Consider the following 21,039-nt stretch of genomic DNA (forward strand, 5'->3'; position numbering starts at 1 on the left):
ACTTCACCGATCACGCCCAGAACAACATTGACAAAACTTGGAAAAAACATAAGGTAAGCATAAGAGTGTAAGGAATTCTGATATGTAAGATGGGCTTAGTTTAATTCCAATATCTCACAAAAACAATGTTGTAAAATTGGCTACGTCAGTTATGACAGGGCCACTTCATCAATGGCAATGTCAATTTTTGATGATGGAGTAGCAAATAAACTGTCCCAAATGGCCCAAAACCCCAAAACAGCTATTGGCGATGTACCTTGAATTTTTGGTCCACTTTGTTGTTTGGTGTATTTTACTTATTCCCACAGATAATCCATCGTAGAAGAAGCAGAGAGACCAATTTCTCCTCCAACAGTAGCCTCAAAAGACCAGAATGCAATGCAGCCACGAGACACGTTGTGTTTTGAGTGAGAGGTAAATGACTCACTTCTCTTGAGTGGAAAAACTCTCACTCCGCTATCACTACTGCTCTCTCCACCTACACATATAACCCACAGCTGAATGCAACACGTTCACACTTCATAACAAATTAAGAGTATCTGACGGTGGATTTTTCCTTGAAGTGATAGAAAGGAGGCTGTAGGCACGTGAGCAGGGGACACGCTGACATGTGGATCGGATTGTTTGTGTTGTTGTGTGCATCTTGGCTTCATTCAAACACGATTAGACACATGTATACAAGCGCCAGCACTGTAAACACGAGATTGTAGCCTTGCACGCTTTCATTCACTTTATTTTTTTTCCAATCCAGACAAGAGTATACACGGACAAATAAAGTCGCCACCCTGACCTCTGCCTCGGCTGAATGAGAACACACTCCATTTGTACAGTAATAATAGTCCCTCAACGCCGTTGCCCTCGGAGATATAATAACCACCCCTGTATTAGACCACTGAGGAGGGGTTTATTAGTCACTACTCAGAGCATTGATTTTTTTTTTTTACTCTGCTGAAAGCTTCTCCGCCGCTCCAGCGCTGTATCTGTCCTTCTGCGTCTCCCTGAGGACAATAGCCTCATAACACATCTTGGATATGACCCCGGCTTCGCTCTGAATTATTAAACGCATCCATAGCAGACACTGATCACTGATATTCTCGTGCCTATCTGCGGCCCGACAGTGGTGCTGTACAGTATGTGTGTGTGTGTGTGTGTGTGTGTGTGTGTGTATGTATGATCGTGTGTGCGCATGTAGCTCATGTCTGTGTTTGTGTTGAGCGTAGATCCTCTGTGGATTCTTCTTTTGCTTCTCTCTCTCTCTCTTCTCGTTTATAAATGAGGCTTTTTAAAAATCCGAAATGCCCACAGAGACCAAAGACTAGAGACTCCCCTCACTTGAACTGGCTGTCCTCCTATAAACAGACACACAACAGACAAATGTATGGAAAAATACAGCAACAAAACAGCATTGACCCCAAACAATCACAGCAAGATTTATAGTTCAGCAGAATTCCCATGGTTAACAAGGCATCGCGATGACACGTCAAGTCCAGTGGGAGCAGAACATTGACGGCTTTACATCAAATTACCAAAAACAAAAAGCAGAAGACATACAATGTAATCGAAAGGACTCTTGGATGATTTTACCACAACATACAGTACAACTTTCTCATTAAAGTCTTTTAAGGAACATATAAAAACAGTAGGTTTTGAAATTTTGGACCTCCATTCAGTCGATTGCAATACTATGAAATAGGCATGTAACAAATATCTTATAGGATATAAGGATTAAATAGAATATATCGATGTGTCTCTACAGGCATAAACTCTATGAAGAGCTAGTACCTACAAATACATACAACATAATATATCAGCTCTTCGGATTAACTCAAAGGCATGATGCTCAGTCTTCTGAAATGTAGAATATGGAGCTAGACAGAATACTTTCTGCCATCGCCCACACTTTTGTCATCAGCACCCCACCACACCCATAACACCCCCCCTCATCTTCAGGGAGGGGGGGTCATATTGCCAAAGCCCCCATTTCTTCTGTAAAGTGCAGCCTCAGCCAGTCTGTGGAACCCTGTCACACTGTCCAGTTAATGACCATTTCTTCCTGCCAATTGTTCTCGCTAAGTGTGTGTGTGTGTGTGTGTGTGTGTGTGTGTGGGGGGGGGGGTTCAGCTCCTGACGGCCAGCATGGAGTTGATCTCCCAGATGAGGTTGCGGAGCTGGTCCATGATCTGCTTCAGCTGCTGGTTCTTCTGCTTCAGCTTCTGTAACAACAACAACAACAACAACAAAAGCAAGAAGTCAGATGTGAACAAACGACTAGTATGAATGTCAGAGTGACCCGGCACCCCGAAAAAAACACACTTGTTTTCCTGGGGAACGAATTAAACGAGACCGAACAGTCCAAGCCAATGATGTTTTTTAGAGGTTTATAAAAGCAAGAATGGAGAGCATGGCCTAAGGAGACGCACATAATTCCTGGCTATTAGAGGATATTAAGGTTGCACAGAGTACGGTATTGAAAAAATGTTACAGTGCCAGATTTGAGAAACAAGTATACAACGAGTTTTTCAATACCTGGTACTTTGTTTTGCATCATGCTATCAACAGCACGCATAAAATTCACACTTACCGCCATAAATCTTTGTAATATATACTTTGTTTAACCACAGATTAAGTTTGTCACACATTTATTACCAGAAAAACAGACTCCAAGTGACTTAAGATAATCATATGCTCCCTTTTAATGACCGTGCTGTTTTGCTGCTGGAATGGGAAAACAGACAAGGAAGTTCTGCCCAGCAGATTTCCTATGGGAAACACATTTGGAGGTTCAGTTTTCCTCCTACAACATTACTATCAAAATAGGTTTCATTGAAAACAATCTAATTCAAAGATAGAATAGTTACTGTATTCAAATAATTCAAGTGTCATTTCATTTCAGAATGGGAATTGTGATGCTTGGGCTTGTATCAGAAGCAAAGTCAAGTTATTTCAGCACTGTGGCAACACTAGAGGAGAGTCTGTGTGGGATGAGGGTTAATAAACCTTTGAAAGCTACCTTTTACCTCACGTATCTCTTCTCCTCACATACAATACACCTCGTTTTCCCACAGGCCTCTTTACCTTTCCACAGAGACCGACTGCTGCAGTTGACTTTATCAATCCTAGCGGCTGCTAATCTCTAAACCAACACATCTGGCCTGCCTCGGGGTTGTACAGGTACATCACAGAGGAGCAAACAGTCCAATCTCCCTGTCAATCACCCAGGGGTTTGTCTGCCGATTACCTCTGAATACGCTACCCAGATCTCTAAGTCAACAGCTGCCGCGGACTCAAGTACCTCACTGCCCAAGGTTTATACATAAACAAATAATGGCTCCTGAGCCGTTCCCGCAGAGTCAGAATAAAGAAAAGATACAGCTGCCAACTGCGTGCCGCCTTTGAGCATCAACTCAGGCCAAACACCTACATTTTGGAGATTTGGGCAAATTTAGCGATAGCAATCCTTCACAGCTACCTGCCCCACTGCTTTTCTTCTGACATATAGCCAGAGAGAGAGAGAGAGACAGCAAGAATAGAGCGAGGATTCACTCAGGAGCTACTGTATCTGCAGTGCAGTGAAATCTATTAAGATTAAATCCATCTCACTCTCTCGGTAACACTCCTTTAGCCGTGACTAATTACCAGCCATTTTTGCAGCGCAGATAACACCTTGAGCAATCGATTTCACACAGCTCTCTTAATATCAACTGTTTAGCTGATTGTCCTTGAAGATATTCCAGAGTGGAACATTTGGAAATCTTCCAGTGTCTCTCTCTGGGGGCCGCTCACTGCTGCTCATTCTCTCTCACTCTCCATCTCTCTCCTCTCGTTCACGTCTCTCTCTCTCTCTCTTTCTCCCTCTCTATCTCTCTCTTTGACTTTCACTTTGATTCTGAGCATGTGCGTGTGTGTGTGTGTGTGTGTGTGTGTGTGTGTATTATATGGGATATGCCTCATTACTCTGACGAGCGAGTCTTGAAATAACTCGGTCATTTACTCTGTATTAATGAGATGATACCCCGAGCCTTTGTAATTTCAGTCAAAGACTTTTTAACACATTAAATGGAGAATAACCCATTGGTGCTTTTTAAAAGTGAAGATGTGGTCTCATTTTTACATGTGGCTTCAAAAAGAGCCAAAGAGATATTTATTTTTTTATCTAGTTTTTTGAGTGTAAATGGGTAGAATTTGACTTCAAAGACAGATTTGTTACTTTTGAAATCAGATTCTGCCAATTCCCACAAAACCCTAGTCTTCGGCGAGCATTGTCTTTGACGCCACACATGAAATTCCACATTTTTCCACCAGTGAAAATTAGACTATGGAGCAGTGAAGCCATCACAGCACGTTCATTATAAACGGCTCACTGGCATATCTTGATACATGAATAACGAGACTGCGAATATCACAGAAATGATTCCGCAATCGAATCTCTGGGAAATAGAATTCCATTCATAACCTCATAATTAGTGTAACTCTAATCCTTCACACTTATAATATAATGTTGGCATTGAGGATATACCATAGAGAACGAGGCAGAGGGGACCAGAGATGAAAATGTATTTTGCACAGGAATCTCTGAACCATCACCTTTTTGACAGAATGTGAAGGCTCTCTGAGAGTCTCTGTTATACACATATATATACACACACACACACACACACACACACACACACACACACACACACAAACACGCGCGCACACACACCCCTCATCTCTTCAGGAATCCCGAGGATGCACTCCCTCATTTCTCTGCCTGCCACTCAACGCCAAGCCCTACAATAATGTTTTGATGCCTTTTCTATCCGCGGTACTTCTGACGCGTTCCGACACTGAGTCGGCCGCGGCAGGGTGGCCAGTCAACAACTCATGAAAGTAAACAAGGAAGCGCTGTCTGAGCTCCCATCTCAGAAGGCCTCCTGCAGACTGGCAGACTGCCTACCTGCTTCACATAACCTGGAAATGCTGGCAGACACCGGCGCATTTTGGCGGAGAGGAGAGTGGAAAAGCACAGTGACCTGAGATGGAATGGAGACGGAGATTGGCACATACAGAGAAGATGGAGAGTGAGCGAGTGAGTGAGTGTGTGTGTGTGTGTGTGGGTGTGTGTGCATGTGTGGGAGTGAACATGTGGGTGTGGCTGCATGTGTATTTGTGGGTTTTAGTGTGTGTGTGTGTGTGAGTGTGTGTGTTTGTGTGTGTGCAAGTGAGGGGTTTAGTGTGTGGGTGTATGTGTGTGTGTGGGTGTGTGTGTGTGTGTGCGCAGACTGAGAGCCGGAAGGGCAGGTCATGTAAAGTAAAGGTGATGAGAGATGTCCAACCACAGGGAGCTCTCAGGTGCTCTTATGGCACATCTGGGCAGAGGACAGGCCAGGGTGAGGGCGCGCGCACGCGCACGCGCACGCACACGCACACGCACACGCACACGCACACGCACACGCACACGCACACACACATCACTTAGGGTGCAATCACACCTACAGTTTGTTTTCTTTGGTCCGAACCAGAGTGGAAAAGTTCACTTTGTTGCTTTTTTGTATTTGGTTCATTTGAGTTCACGCTGCCCAACTGCAAGCAAACCAGGTCTGGTAAACAAAAGTCACATGGACTCACAAGTAGCTTGTTTATTGGACATTGGAGTTTTGGCAACCTGTCATCCCATGAGATTAGAGATTTTGGCAGTGGGAGAAGTCAACACAAATCCGATTCCAATCCCTGTAACATCAGCTAAGCATGATGGACTTGTCTGGGCTTTTCGCCATAATTTACCTTCTCTGGTTTTCATATCAGGTAAGAACACATGAGCTGAATGTGAGCGTCAGTCCAGACTGCGGTTTGCTCTCAGTTCATTTTGTTATGCTAGGCTCTCCAAGTATGAGTAACTGCTGGCTATCAGATGTCAACATCCGTCTCCTTATAGTCATAAAACCTTGTGTTTTGGGGTCGTTTGTTGTGGTTGGCTTGGATGACTTTCTCACTCCAATCGAACCGCACCACAGTTCACTTGGAAGAGAATCGAGACCTGCATTTTCAGGCAGTCTTGGTGCGGTTGTTTGGTGTCATCAGAGTTCAAATGGCACTGTTGTCACCTGCCCAAACAAACCAAACTAAAGGAGAAAACCCTCTGAACCACTCCCAACATGCTACAAGGAAGAGTAAAGATACAGAGAGGAAGGACTTAGCATAAAAAAACGGAAAATAAAAATGCTGTAAGGATCGTCTACCACTTATACGGTAGATTCCAATCATTCAAAACCACAAATTTAGATTGTCATTAAACCAAAAAACATCAATTTTGCATTTTTGTTAGCCTGTCATGATTTTAGCCATGTCCACTTCTACGTATTTCCCTGTCTCCATTGTCTTGCCTGCCAACACACTGTAAAATAGTAGGATTACCGTTGTTATGCTAAAGAGAGAGTGGCAGCATAACTGTGTGTCGACATGCCCCACTTTATCGTTTGCCCTCCACTTACATTTAAAGAAAAAGATCTGGTAGATCTTCTGAGTCACAGACCGAGGAGAAATAGATAGATTCCAGATGATATTACTCATTAATCGCCCTAGCTTTTATCCTGACAGCATCTGTCGCCTTGTTCACTCTTGACTTAGAAAACAATCCTATCAAGCTGGATCTTCGTGGTAAAATAAGTGAAGATTAGACTGAGAGGGGTTGTGCATATCTGAGAGACGATTAAATGTACAAGTGGAAGACAGCGGCTCCATCATTAACCAAAGGCTTTTAAAAAGAACAATTGGAGAGAGAGGGAGAGCTCTTTGCCACAAGAACCGATGACAGTTTGTTTTAATGACACAGTGAGCGCGGATGGATGGAGGGTCGTAACTCCGTCGCCTCTCTCCCTCTGTCTCTCGCTGTCTGCCTTTTTCAGATTCCCTTCATCATGCTCCCTTTCTCCCCAACTCATCCAAATCAGATCAAAGACACTGTCCTCAATAGGAGGGTGAAATACAAAAGTGAAAGAAGTAGAAGAAGAAGAAAAAAAGAGGAAAGCAGACTTTTTTTTTTCATCGAAATCACTGCATATTAAAATTCTGTGTTCAGTGAAATTTTGCCAAAAGTGCAGCTCTAACTGTCTCTGTGTGGAGTGACAAGGCAGATCATGGCTCAAGCCACCGAAAGACTTTGCCTGACCTGAAATCCATTAGTCACAAATATATTCATACATTCATATCTTCAGCCCTTTGGAGACTGCAGTCAATTAAAAGTGAATAGATTTTCGCGACTTCAATGAGCCACTGCCCGCCAGTCATTCAGCGACACATTGGATGCAACAACTCAGCACAACACAGTAATCTGTGAACACTTGGGAAGTTCCAAATGTAGGCCATCAAACAACAGGGCGTCTCCAAGCTTATCAAGCTTGATAATTGGCATCTCTATATTAATTAATTCTGTTGCATTATCTCCGTATTAAAGCCGATTGGGGAGTTTTTTGATCCATTAGACATTATATAAAAATCAAGCTAATCTTGTAATTATATTATTATATGAATAAGATGAGGCATTCATCCGCTTTTTAGCCATTTAACCCGTTTCATCTACAATTAAAAACATGACCACCACGCTCTCTGAGCACGTTAAGAACCCTAGCGTTGCTTTTTGATGAGGGGCTTTGAGATAATAGCTGAGAAGAAACGACTTAGATTAAAATATACACACACACACACACACACACACACACACACACACACAGAGGCAGGGGGAGAGAAGGGGAATATAGTGAGTGGAGCGAAAACGTGCCTTCACTCAGGATTCCTCCCTGCTAATCCGCCCTGTCGCTGGCGACTCAAATCGCAGCTTTCACTCCGACGGATCTGGCTGGGAATTACAAGTGTAAGTGTCTGTGAGTGAGGAGAAGGGATTAGGGAGATGGGAGAGAGGAGAGGAGAGGAGAGGAGAGGAGAGGAGAGGAGAGGAGAGGAGAGGAGAGGAGAGGAGAGGAGAGGACCTCCTCTATCATCCATCACTGCCAGACTGTCATTGGGTGATTCAGGGATGAGGCAGCTTCAAGTCTTCTCTCCTCCCTGCCACAAAGCTCCTCTGTCCATCATGGCTGCCGAGAGGCTGAGGGGTCTTGTCCATCATCCAAACTCACAAACATCAGCATTCACACAGACTCAGTACACCATGATCTTATTCAAAGTGCCTTCCATTACCATACAGTTCTTTTTAGCGTGGGTCGCAAAGGCTGATGGTTCAAAATGGTGGTGTGGTACAGAATTTTGGCAGAAATGCGAGTCAAATTTAATTAATTTCTATGATTCATAACAAGTGTGACAAAATCTGGGAAAGGAGCCCCGGCTATGTGGAAAGGTGCTTTTTCCAGAAACCAGCAACCACCCTAAATTATGCAAAAATGAAAAATGTCCTCAAGGAAATACAACTCCTTATTAGGGAGAAGAATTAGGACAAACCAAACTCATGGGGGCCATGTTTTTTGGTAGGAAGGAATGTGTCTCCAGTAAGAACAGAGAGAACTCATACATAATAAACCAACCTCTGGAACCAATACCTGTATACTCATGCTGGCCTACATGGGAATCAAATCTTGCCAGGGCCTTCTCATGTCCCTCCCCCAACCTATTTTTGTTTCCTTCTTCTTGCGTACTATTAAAAAAAAAGCAATAATCTAAGCGATAATTCATTTTGGTAGAGCACTTTTGGCACACACACCTTCATTGAGTTTCAGGAGCAGGGATCAATTGTCACCACTGGCTGTCATGATTCATACTGATATTGCCACTCGGGAAAAATTATTTCTTGATCCAAGATGCAGAATGAAATCTGATCACCTGGAACAAATGCCACGTTCACATCATGTTTGATTTACTGTAAATACGAGCTGCCAACCGGGGGGAAAACATTCACGTCAGCCTCCTGGTGGTAATTACACAGGCTCAGATATCTCCCACTTGGCGTCACATATTGCGAAAGTGTGTCAACACAGGTGGCAAACATGACAGTAAATCCACTGATGCCAGCAGTCCAAGGTAATAAAAATCCAAATTAGCAGTTATATTCGCACTATACAATCAACTCTTACTTAAGAAAATCAAGTAATATCCGCTGCAGTTAATTTATGGTTGATTATGGTTTGAATTCATGAAGAAAAATTATTTTGGGTGTGGACGTTCCAACAAGTTAAATACATGAACACTTCAAAGCTGTAGCAAAGAGATGTCATCCCATTCCTTGTATGATGTGAATGGAGCATAATTTCCCTAATTTTTTATACTAAAAATACAAATTTTTGACAAGGTTTTCTAAGAATAATGAGCTGACTACAGCTCCCAGGGGTATCCAGCATTGATGGATCAACATGTGTACTAAAATTGGACATGTTCTACCAAAGTGAAACATCACTTTAAGGAAAACACATTGCCAGCTTTGACAAAACTTCTAAGAAGCAGAAGTGAAGTGGTGGTAAGTAAGCCGTGCTTCCTCGCTCTGTTCCCTGCCTGGGGAACCCTGTGACGCTAAGTGGACCCTGCTTTACCATTTGACAGTATACCCACAGGGAGCCTGGCCAAGCAGCCTTAATTTGCCTGACATCAGTTAAAAAAGCCTTAATTGACTTTATAAACTTTATGGCTTTTTCTCAACGGGAGAGTTTAAGTGCCAGTGTGTTGGCTGTTTGGCATGGGCTTTCTCAGGGGAATGAAGTCCTTTAAAGGGATTTTGAAGACAGATAAAAGGCTTCTCTTCCAGGGGTGGCAGAAATACAATAGCCATGTTGTCATCCCTGCATACACCTACCAACGGGGCTCTTTCAATACGTCCTCAGCACTGAGGTGGAAAGCCTGCAGTGTCAGCCGACTGTTGCAGAACGGTTGCCATCGATTCAGCCTTTTAGAAGTATCTGAGCAGGAGGCTAGGCGCCCCCCTCTCTCTCCTAAGCACTTGGTGCTCTGCCAGGTAGCCCTATCGATTGGGCTTTCCTTTGTGATTTGGTTCCCAGTGATAATAAATGAGGGGCAAGAAGGTTGGAGTGCTGTTGCTTTAAAGCCAATGATGGGCGGCCACGCAAGCGACTGAACTGTCGGTAGAATCGCACATCCTGAGCAAGAATTAGAGAATACAACTATGTTTATAAAGTAGGGGCTCAGTGACATGTTAAAACATGGAAAAACGTCTATTTCACTGCATAACGATTACAACTTTTGCAGACCTAAGCACGTACAAAAACCTTTGGTATGTTTGCTAGGAAATATTTTTGTTAGTGAGTCAAATACCCACCTTCAACCTACTATTTTTCAGCACATACTTAATCCATTAGGTTGAAAAGTTCAGCACATCTTCAAAGCAGCACTTAAGAGTATAAGCAAGAGGGTTGATTAGTACAGAGGTGTGTGTTCATCGGGGCTACAGCAGCTTGGGAATTGATACACAGAGTGGAATTAGCAACACAACCTGCTTCTGGATTTCAGGATGGATTAACTGCACACATGTGATCCCTTGAAGGAGCTGTGTTGCTCTGAGAAAAACTGACAGACAGACAAAGCCCTGAGTTACGGGTTCAACTCCCAACATGGGTCATTGTTAAACAAAATGTCAAACGGTTGAGGCCTTCCCACTCACTCGGATTAATTAGAGGTCTTTCATTTTTGCTATTTGCACCGCTAACTAGCTAGCTTATGGGGGTACTGTAGAGGAAAGTAGAGCTCAGTTTGCAAGCAGCTGTGGAGAGTTGTTGTTGCTTCAAGGCTAGCTAGGAGTGCTGATTTGAAGACTAGGGTGGGTGATGTGTGTGTGTGTGTGTGTGTGTGTGTGTGTGTGAGTGAGTGAGTGCATAACTGAGTGTTTGTAACTCTATGTGTGCGTGTAGATATGTGTATATGTGTTTGTACGTGTGTGTATGTGTTTGTGTGTATATGTGTTTGCATGCGCTTGCGTGCGCTTGTACGTTTGCATGTGAGCACGCGAATGCCGGTGCGCACCCGTGTGTGTGTGTACGTGCGTGCATGTGTGTGTCGGAGCTTGAAGCCAGCATTTGCACAGAGATACCCCCCATGTCTCTATCTCAGAGCAGACAGGAGCCCTCTCTTTCATCTCTCCCTCAGATGTCTGTCAGGAGCTCACAGCATCTGGGGCCAGGCTGCACACCTCCTCTCACACACTCTAAGTAAACACAGTGCTTCAAGGGTTATTAGTGGGCAGTGGAGGGTTCCTACGAGGCTGAAAAACCTTTGATTTAAATGTAGGGTTCTTCAGGTGCCAACAACGGTTCTTCAGACGTCAAAAGCGCCTTGTGGCTCAGTGATGTGTTAAATTGCTACAATCACTCACATAGGCTGAAAATCAGCTCCCCTATGGCATCTCTCCAAAGAAGTAATATTGGTTCTAATTACCCTCTTTCGTTTTAAGAGTGAAGGCAGCGGTGGGGGAGAAGAAGAAAAAGAGACAGGCAGGCAGATTTCTGGAAAGATTAAAAGAGGAGTAATTTCAGTTTAAAGCGTCCAATCCGGTGGCTGGAGATGTTGTTTTAGTGAGTCCTCTTCTTCGCAAAGGGAGTGCAAGGCAGATTTGAGGTTGAAAAGAGAACGAGCAAAGTGTCACTTGTGTTTTCATCCCGGTCAAAAGCCTGATCTGCTAATGTACTCTTCACATACACACACAGTTTCTGAAGTTCAAAGGTAAAAATTTCTGCCAGCACCCGAGCAAGCAGCTTCAGTAAATAAAGAGTTGAATGGAAAGTGATGACAGGGTTTGAAGCCAGGACTATACAGGACCAGGGCTTTCAGGTTACTCTTACCCTCTGCCAGCCGTAGTGGAGATCCTCAATCAGCTTTTAACAACAATATCTGAGAACAGCCATAAGACTCGGCAGTCTCAACAGTTTGGAATGGATGTGTTTAATTTCTTTGCTGTTTTTAACTAAGCATTTTTACGCTGACAAAGCAAAAGTTTGCTAGCTAACTATTGTATCTGGTCAGCTAAATGTCACTATCTTGTTCATACATCTTTCTCAATAGCTAATGTTATGTAGCTAGAAGCTAGTGTTAGCATTGGCTAGTAGTTAGATGTTCATATTAACAGTGTTAATTAGTTGCTTTGCTAAATTAGATTGCTGGCTAATTAGCTAGCTAACAACCAAAAACCGACTGTTTGTTCAGGTTCAGGTTGAGGTTGAGCTGACTTTTCTCAAGCTACAACTCAAGTGTTAGTAGAGGCTAAGACCAAAAACAAGAGAAATCTACCTTTTCAGACCATTCACTGTTATTTATAATGTTACGAAATGGATCTACACCCACCACGACTATCTTTTTCAGATATCTCAATTTTTATGACCTGGTTGTTATATATTTAGCCATTATTTGCACATTACTAATTCTCAATTCAATGAACCTCCATGATGCCGCCAGCCGTGGTTGCTGGGAGATTTGTGACATTTCCAATATAGGTACATAACTGTGGAACTGGCAACGCACATTGACGAGACAGAGATCCATCACTCAGTAATGGAAATTGTGTTGCACTTTCTACAACCCTTTAACTCCAAATTAATAAATGAGCTATATGACTGATGGTACCATATGTTCAATGTATATTCATACATGTTCATCCAAGTGGCAAATGACATCCACAATATGACCTGGGCAAAAAACAGATGGCTCTCCACCTTACATTTCTTCACTGTAAACAACAGTCAGTGAATCCTAACCATTGCACCACAGTCAGGCACAAAAAAAACCTTGCACCACTAATTGCTTACATAGCCTTTAAACACTGTAACACAACACAGAAATAATCAGGGTTGTACTTGACACTAAATGCAACAAACTGCTAGGAAAACATTAGTTCTCCAAAAAAAACAGCCCTGATTCCTCGCCGGCGAGAGCTTTGCGGCTACACTGCCCTTCTGACCCCGGCCAAACAATTAAAAAGCCCCTGGCATACAGAGAGCCTCTAATGGGCCACATATGAGGCTGCTAATAAGACGGAGGTATGGACACCTGCTGTGCACAGCCTACTAATTCTGGAGCCTCAACACAGAGACGGAGGGACAGAGGGAGAGAAATGGGGGGAAAGAGGGACGGAAGGATGGAGAGAAAGAGAGGGAGAAAGGAGGAGGGGAGGAGGGAGACGGAGAGAGAGAAAGGGAGATGGAGAACGGCAGGGGGTAATGTCTGGAGGGTGGAAAGAGAGATGGGGGGACACAAAGACAGAGAAACAAAGACGGAAAAAGACAGAGAAAAGCAGAAAGAGGGAGGGAGACAGAGAGAATCAGGCAGAAATGCAAAGTGTGTGAGAGGGAGAGAGAGAGAGAGAGAGAGAGCATCTGCCAACCAAGCTGCATCCCTCTCTCCCGGTCTCATTACAGTTTGGAGGTTGTGTTTGTTTATCATCAGGCCTCGGCAGACTCCCCGCCTGCTCTTCAGATAACACTAACCGCCAGTGCCACTGGAATTCATTATACACGCCAAGCCGGCAGCCAGCTCGCACAGGTCTGGAGAGGAGACGAGAGCAAAGCCAGGCACTGCCTGCCTTTCCTATTTGAAATTACAAACATCCCCCTGCTTTTAATTTCTCACTTTCTCATTTGAATAAAGAGGACAGACGCGGTAATTAACGGGGTATTAAAAAAGCAAGGGAGTGTGTGGCGAGTGAGAGAGAGGAGGAGGGTGAGGGGGCAAGGGAGAAAGAAGAGACGGCAGAGAGGGAGAGAGAGTAAGAGAAAGAGAGGAGAGAAAGAGAGAGAGAGGGAGCGAGAGGAGCTGTGGAGAATTAATAACGGGCCAGATCTCTCCAAGGCCTCCTTAATGGGCTGTGACAGGAATTTATTCACACTTAGGCTGGTATTAAATCAAACGCGAGGCGAGTGGCAGTGGCAGGCTGCAGCAGAGGGGTGGGGCGGGCGGGGGGGGGGGGGGGCAAGGGGGACCGAGAAAACGGCAGGGGTCTAGCATGTCACACCATCCAACACTACGACCTCCCCAAGGTAGAGGGTCATCTCCAAGGCCCTGGGGATAGATAGGAGGGTGGAGAGGAGGAGTGGGCAAGGGACGGAGGAAGAGCGCAAACGATGAGTGATGTGCCAGTGACAAGACAGCCGGTCCCACGCCCCAGATGGAATGATTATCAAGTAGTCCTGAGAGCCGCTATGAATCATCCATCCTCCATTCTGCAAAACGCACCGTCACTCAGCCAGACAGCCAGACGGTCAGTCAATCAGTCAGTCAGTCAGCCAACCAGTCAGCCAGGCAGGCAGAAAGGAGGTTGGGTTCCACTGCCTTGGACAGCTCACGCTACAGACAGCTGGCAAAAATGGAAGCCGCTCAAAAAAACAAAGCTCTGTCCAAATTAGCGCTCAGTAAGGAATTCAGTTGGCGAATTTATTTGTCATATTCTTTGTTTTCCTTCATTAATTGGCGTGTGACCAGTAATGTAGGGTATTCATTAAGGCTGTAATTTGCGGTCGCTTGGGTGCCGCAGAATTTTGTCTTTTTTATTGGAGCAGAAACAGTGTGGACGACTGGGGACCTTGAATTGATATGCACAATCACATTCTACGGCACCGGAGGTCTGCGGCACAGAGATTGAGCAATCGCAACCCATTAGGCACCAATGAATTATGGCTAATGCATCTTAAACATTTATGCAAACACTGTTGACTTTCACACAAGCTCAAATGAACTTCATTTCTTTATACACACACTCACACTCGCATACAGAAACCATTGCAACACACAGTCTACGCACTGCTCATACATGCATGAGCGAGAACATAAATATGCAGAAACATACATGCGTACATGACATACAAGACTCTCACATAAAGCCCACAAGGACACAAAGACACACAATCACAATTACATTCAGACACATACAGTAGAGGCATACACACATACACAAACACGCTCAAACACACTTAAATCCACATACACACTGTCACAAACAGCGTGCTTCCTAGTAAAGACACTTGTGGAGAGTGATGAGAGTGATGCCTCTCCCCCCCTCCTCCTCCAACCCTGGGCAGATTGCATCACCATCCGTCAGCCAGACTCCGACAAACAGCAATTACCCCAATCGACAGATAACGAGAGCAAGGCTATCACTCACAGCCAGGACGCCCCATAAAGCAGCCAGACATTACCATGGAGGAGTCATTTATCTGCCTCTCCTCTAGCCACCCCCCTTCCACCACCCCACCCCGCTCTGCTCTTTACTACCACTACCTGTTCAACACCATTGGCTGGGGGATGGGGCTGAAGCTTTGACTGAGGATGGGGAAGATATGGGCCTGGGGCATGGGGGGCTGGGCATGGGACTGGGAATGGGTCTTGAATTGGGGAATAGGAATGGCATGAAGCTGAGCTGGACTGAGCTGAGGCAGAGCTGGGGATGAGGCTGTAGCAGGGAATCGGGTAGGGATGGGGGGTGTGGACATGCAGAACTAGGCCTAGCTCGTGGGCTGGGGTGATTGGCCATTTGGGGTTGTTTGATATCCAACATTCACACATCATCACATTGCCCAATCAAACATCTGCGATGGCCGATGAGTTTCATTCCCCATTTGGTTCGCAATTTAAGGAAAAAAAAAAAATCTGTCTTTAACTGCGCTCAAAAACACTAGCCTCACCACACTTTTTACTGACTTTAGATAAAAGTTAAAAGTGAGGACAAAGGGCTTCGCTCGCTGGCTCTTGGGAATGATGCGTGTGTGAGCTGTAGGGCTGTGTGTGTGTGTGTGTGTGTGTGTGTGCGAGCTGTAGGGCTGTGTGTGTGTGTCACTTAATGCTTGTCTCTTTTCCACCACTGACTTGACTGAGCACTGTTCTCTTTGCCTCTCATTCAGTAATTTTGTTGTTCTGGCTAATGGTTACAATGCAAAAAGGGTAATGCTATTTGCAAAATATTACATTAGATGAAATAAACCTCAACATGGCTTGCCATCAGTCCCCGTTGGGATCACAGAACATACGCTGTGGCTCTTTGCACATCACTCTCTTCTGTGTAATGGTAACAAGGTTGGCGTCAATTCCAAGGCTGCTTCAATCGGCACACAAAGTAAATAAAATTCCCATCACATTTAGAATCGTATTACCCTACCATCCAATCACTCTACCTATCACCTTCCTCCATAAAGATGCATTATATCATTATTCATTATTTACAACTGTGAGTGAATTTGAATTTTGATCGAGGCCAGCTTTTCAAATCTCCTCTTGGCTATTCTAAGGGGAAATATGTATAAGGCTAGCAATCTTAAGCCAGTGTGACATATCAGTTGGAGAACTTGCAACATCCTTGGACTTATCTATTCACTCATACATCAATCTCCTCTCTCTCGGCATCCTGTTACAGTAGGCATCCTATTTTCTCTGCTGCAGGTGAATTTCATCAGTCTTCTTTTATTCCGTCTGAGGAGCCTATCTGAATGGGAACGGCTTAACTCTGACAATCCACAGCTGTCTACACATCTATCAATCCACGCTTTCATCAATTTTTCACTTGTCTCTCCCCCTCGCTCCCTTTTTGAGGCCTCCGACTATCTGCTACCCAATGCACAGTTTCGCTCGTTCCAAAACATCACATCAATGTTTTTTTTTTTTGTTGCATTTTGCTATCTGTCCGTGCCGTGGTTTTTTTTTCCTCGGTGTTCCTTCGTTCTTTACCCTCCACTTCCCACATCTACCCTTTCTGACAACACAGCTATCTGTCTGATCGTCCATCCATCTCCCGACACCTTCCCCTCCCGAATTACCCATTTCTCTCTCCCTCTTTCACCTGACAGAATGCTTTCTCTCCATCTCTCTCTTCTTCCATTCCACGTTTTTTTTTCTCTATTGCAAATCTTTCATCTATCACTCCATCGACCCTGCTCTCGTTTCATCGTTACATCTCTCTACCATTTAGCTCTCTCTCCCTACAACCCCTCTCCCCACTTGTCCCTCTCTCCTATCTCTCTCCCTCTCTCCGCTGCTCTTTCCTGCCATCTCTCCCTCCCTCCCTTCATCCCTCTCTCATCCACAGCTATCCTATCTGGCTGGGGTGAGTGCAGCAGATGCAGCCAGGCCACAAACATCTGCTTCCCTTGTCCCGCTGCATCTCTCCTCTGCTGATCAGACTAACCGCTTTAACTCCCTAAAGCTTGCTGTCCTTATTGCTGCCTTAATATGCAGCTGGGCAGCCTGGGTAAAAATCACAGCTAAATATGTTTCAAACACATGAGGCGTACACTGGAAATCCGAGGACCAGATTGGAAATATGCGTTTCTAATAAGTTCAACGTTTAGCCTCCGGGTTCAAATATGCACAGCATGTCAACAGATATTTTGACACGTGTTCTTCTTCAACCAAAAATAAATGGGAATCAAAACGCTTGATCTGGCCTGCCATGCAAGGGATCTGTGCGCCTGTGTGGCTGTTCAAGGGTTTTTAAGTGAAGTATGTCTATATATATATACACTGAATGAGCAAAATATTAGGGACATTTACTCTTTTCATGAAGTAGATGCGGTGAATCATCTCTACCAATCGCAGAGAAGATATAGATAAAGAGAAGCAGACGAGTAAGAGAAAGATTTTTAAGCTTTGTGACAGTTGAAATGTGGATTGTGCAAAAGGGGCTGCAACTCAACATCAGGAAGATGTCCCTAATGTTTTGTACATTGAGTGTATGATATATTACATTTGAAAACAAGTTAAACATGCATATGTATATATTGCATATTGAGCTGTTTTAAAATGTGTTTTGTGGCGGTGCTGTGTGTTAAGGAGTGCAGGATGGGAGGATAGCTTGCCTTAGGCGTATTAGGGTAGCCTGTCTTCTCAATCTCTATATACTTGGATCATTTGACGGGACTCAATTTGCATGCTAATGCTTTGCATAGAGGGACAGTCACATCAAAAACACGGTTATTTACCATTTCCATATACAGGTTTCCAATAAGATAAAATTATGCTCACTCTGAGAGAAAAAAAGGTCTGATATTGTATGTGCTGTCACTGGGGCTATATGTTTTTAACAAAGAAAAACTGCCATATAGACAAAAAGATATAATATTTTACCTTCTGTTTCTTGCAGAAATGTCAATTTTTGTTTTAAAAGTATTTCAGTAAGTATTGCATTCAAAGTGTTGGAGTAAGCACTTAGTTCTATCTGCAGGCTTTTACCATACTGGTTGTGGGTATGGAGGCTTTGTGTGAAAAGGAGATGCTGTTTGTTTTTGGATGGAGCTGAGTGCAGTTGAGCGCAGGGTTCAGCGCAATGTTTCACTGTAGTGTTAACATTTAAAAGCAGCCAGGGGAGGCGTGCAGAGCTCTTAAAAATAACCAATCCTCATCTCGGCTGCTGACACGCCTGACCTTGGACCATTATCATTGCGGCACACTCAGACGGGCTGGCATGCACAATCTGTACGGCACAAACACAATGCACATACAAAGGGAAGAAGCAGAAAAGGGCATCAGCCAGCACACACTCTCACACACACTCTCTCTCTCTCACACACACACACACACACACACACACACACAAACACACACACACACACAGATGAAGTGCACGCTCACACATGTGCAAACACAATTTATTCCACAGTTTCTCTCTGAAGAATCATACTATAAAGCAAGGAATCTCTCTCTGTCTGTGTGTCCGTCGCATATCTCGAGAACCGTTAATCTGATCGAGTTCACACTTGGCGAGGTGTATTGCTGTGGACCCAAGGACGTGCAGTATCGGATTTGGTGCAATTTGGACACGCGACACATTCAATATTAATAAACTTTGAATAAACAAGCGAACAGCGCTCTGTGCAGCAGCGGCGCGAACGGGCACTGCACTAGTAAAGAACAAAAGCACACACGCACTCACCAACACACACACACACACACACACACACACACACACAAAACAAATCCATGACAGACGAGCAAAACAAAAAAGGCCTCCTAAATAATGCATGATGTGTTTTACCTGAACCTTTGCTACGCTCCACTGTCCATAACTACTTGAGGCAGATATGGAAACTGCTGAGAGGCATTGTGTGGCTGCTGACTGTTTACCTCACCTGGATCTAAACAGGATCTAGGCTCCATCGACCCGAGGCTGATATTTGCACACGGTGCTGTAATGTCAGCTGGATGGGCCTGTTTCCCAGGGAGAGATTAAACCTAATCCTGGACTCAAAAATAATCTGTGATGGTAAATGTCAAAACATCAAGGGCCAGGCTTTGCCAGAGTAAACGGAGCCTGTGTCGTGTCCCTCTGGTCAGTTCAGCTGTGCTTTGCTGCACTGCAAAAAATACCCAGCATTAACAAGTCATTAAATCTGGCGTTTCATTTGTTTCACATGCAAATCGAATTGTCATCTGTCAAGTCGTTGTCTTGATACTAGTGGAGTGATCTTCCTTATTCTGCCTTGTTTCAAGATATTGTCACGTGTTTCTAGAAAATTCCTGAAACTACACTGGAAATAAGTGGAATTATCTTATTTTAACACTAAATGTGAGACTAAATGACTTGTAATTTCTTGCAGTGTGAGGATTAGTTTCTTTGACAGTCTCATCCAGACTAAAAGATTGTTTCTCACTGGACATTTTCTACAGAGTTAAAAACATTTGAGCGCTGGATTATGCTTAATTAATGTCTGGGAGACTATCTCTCTGTGTATCTCGGCGCTGAAATTTACCTTGTTTGCCGGTGGCATTTTAACTAAGCCTGGTCGGGATTAAACCTTTCTTCCAGCAAAGTTTTCACCTCGACTGACAGCACGGTGTGTCAGTCTAAAGAAAAACGCTGCTCTGCGCGTCAGTGTGTCATAAAACAGCCTCTCTATCAGAGCCAGGCAAAAACATATCTGACAGTGAATAAATTTGAAAAAGCACTTAGGTGTGCTTGATGTCAGACACTTGAAACAGCTCCAAAAGTGAACACATCACTCACAAGATATAAAAAAATCAAGCCATCTCATCCTCCTTTCTCTTAATATTTGAAACACCATCAGCTACTATCTTGCTCAAGTCAGTTGGCAGGATGTCATCATCTTCCTTTCATGTTTAGAATAAATTCTTATAATATAGAGCTAGCTTGTTAGCTCACTTGCACTGCTATCTGTATCTGTAACATGAAGCATCACAAGGCCATTCATTCTTACGATTTTACAGTCTGTTGACAGTAGAGAAAGCCAGATATGCTAAAATCAACTTTAGAAACACAAAATAGATGTGTGGATTTGGTTCACCACAAATCTAAAAATACATGGTTTGGGAGGGATTTTCCAGCAGGTGGAAAAGTGTGTCCTTGCTAGCATGTTTTCCCCACCTCTCCATGTGTTTCTATCAGGCTTCCCACCATCGCCCTGCATTTAAAATTTCATGACTTTCCCATGACTTTCCATAACTATGTTTCATGACCTAAAAAAACTCAAAAAATCTCATGTCCTGGTTTGGTTTGTAAATGGGTTTTTTTTCAGCTCAGACAAGTTCTAAAGGGGTAAACAGTCTGGTTTCTACAGTAGGGCGTACCGTGGAGAAAAACATCTGAAAACCGAAATCTAATGCAATAAATGTGTGAAAATACTTCTGGTATGTTCCTGTAAAGCGACCCATTTGTAAAATTCCCTAATATTCCATGACCTACCCAGAGAATTTATCAAATTCCCTAACTTTCCCTGGAATAAACCTCTCAAAATTCTATGATATTCTAGAAATTCATGACCAGTGGGAACGCTGGTATATTAAGAAAACTTACAACATAACATAACGCTTTAATCCAAAGCGCCTCACAGTAGCGCAGGTGCATATATTTTTAGCATGGGTGGCCCCAGTGGGAATCAAACCTCTAATCCAAACAGTGTTAGTGCCAGTGAGCTACAGCACCACAATACCTTGTTGACCTCCAGGATTTCTCTCCTCTCCTCAGTGGCAGGGCGGCTCTGGTTGGCCGAGCGATCCTCGTGTTTGGAGCTGTCGTCCTCCACAAAGGGAATCAGTTGCTGGACGGGACAGCAGAGAAAAAGACATCAGTTACTGTATGTGACAAATTCGCAAGTCAGAGGAATGATTGAGTTTATTTCCAAA

At 43.9% G+C, this 21,039-nt stretch overlaps 1 protein-coding gene across 1 annotated transcript in view; it reads right to left on the reverse strand.

Annotated features, from left to right (window-relative positions):
- Nucleotides 1-725: 725 nt before the first annotated feature.
- med30 (mediator complex subunit 30) overlaps nucleotides 726-21,039 on the reverse strand; it is a 29,747-nt gene continuing 9,433 nt past the window's right edge. The window contains exons 4-5 of the mRNA XM_071531711.1: nucleotides 20,847-20,954; nucleotides 726-2,213 (exon numbers count right to left, since the gene is read on the reverse strand). Coding sequence (XP_071387812.1) covers nucleotides 2,118-2,213; nucleotides 20,847-20,954 — 204 coding nt within the window. The 3' untranslated portion in view covers nucleotides 726-2,117. The remainder of the gene's footprint in view (nucleotides 2,214-20,846; nucleotides 20,955-21,039) is intronic.

This window comes from Centroberyx affinis, unplaced genomic scaffold (genome assembly GCF_046629955.1).
Source record: "Centroberyx affinis isolate AG114_WGS23_722 - 3 ecotype Tasmania unplaced genomic scaffold, CSIRO-AGI_Caff_v1 ptg002115l_1, whole genome shotgun sequence".
Lineage (NCBI taxonomy): Eukaryota > Metazoa > Chordata > Actinopteri > Beryciformes > Berycidae > Centroberyx > Centroberyx affinis.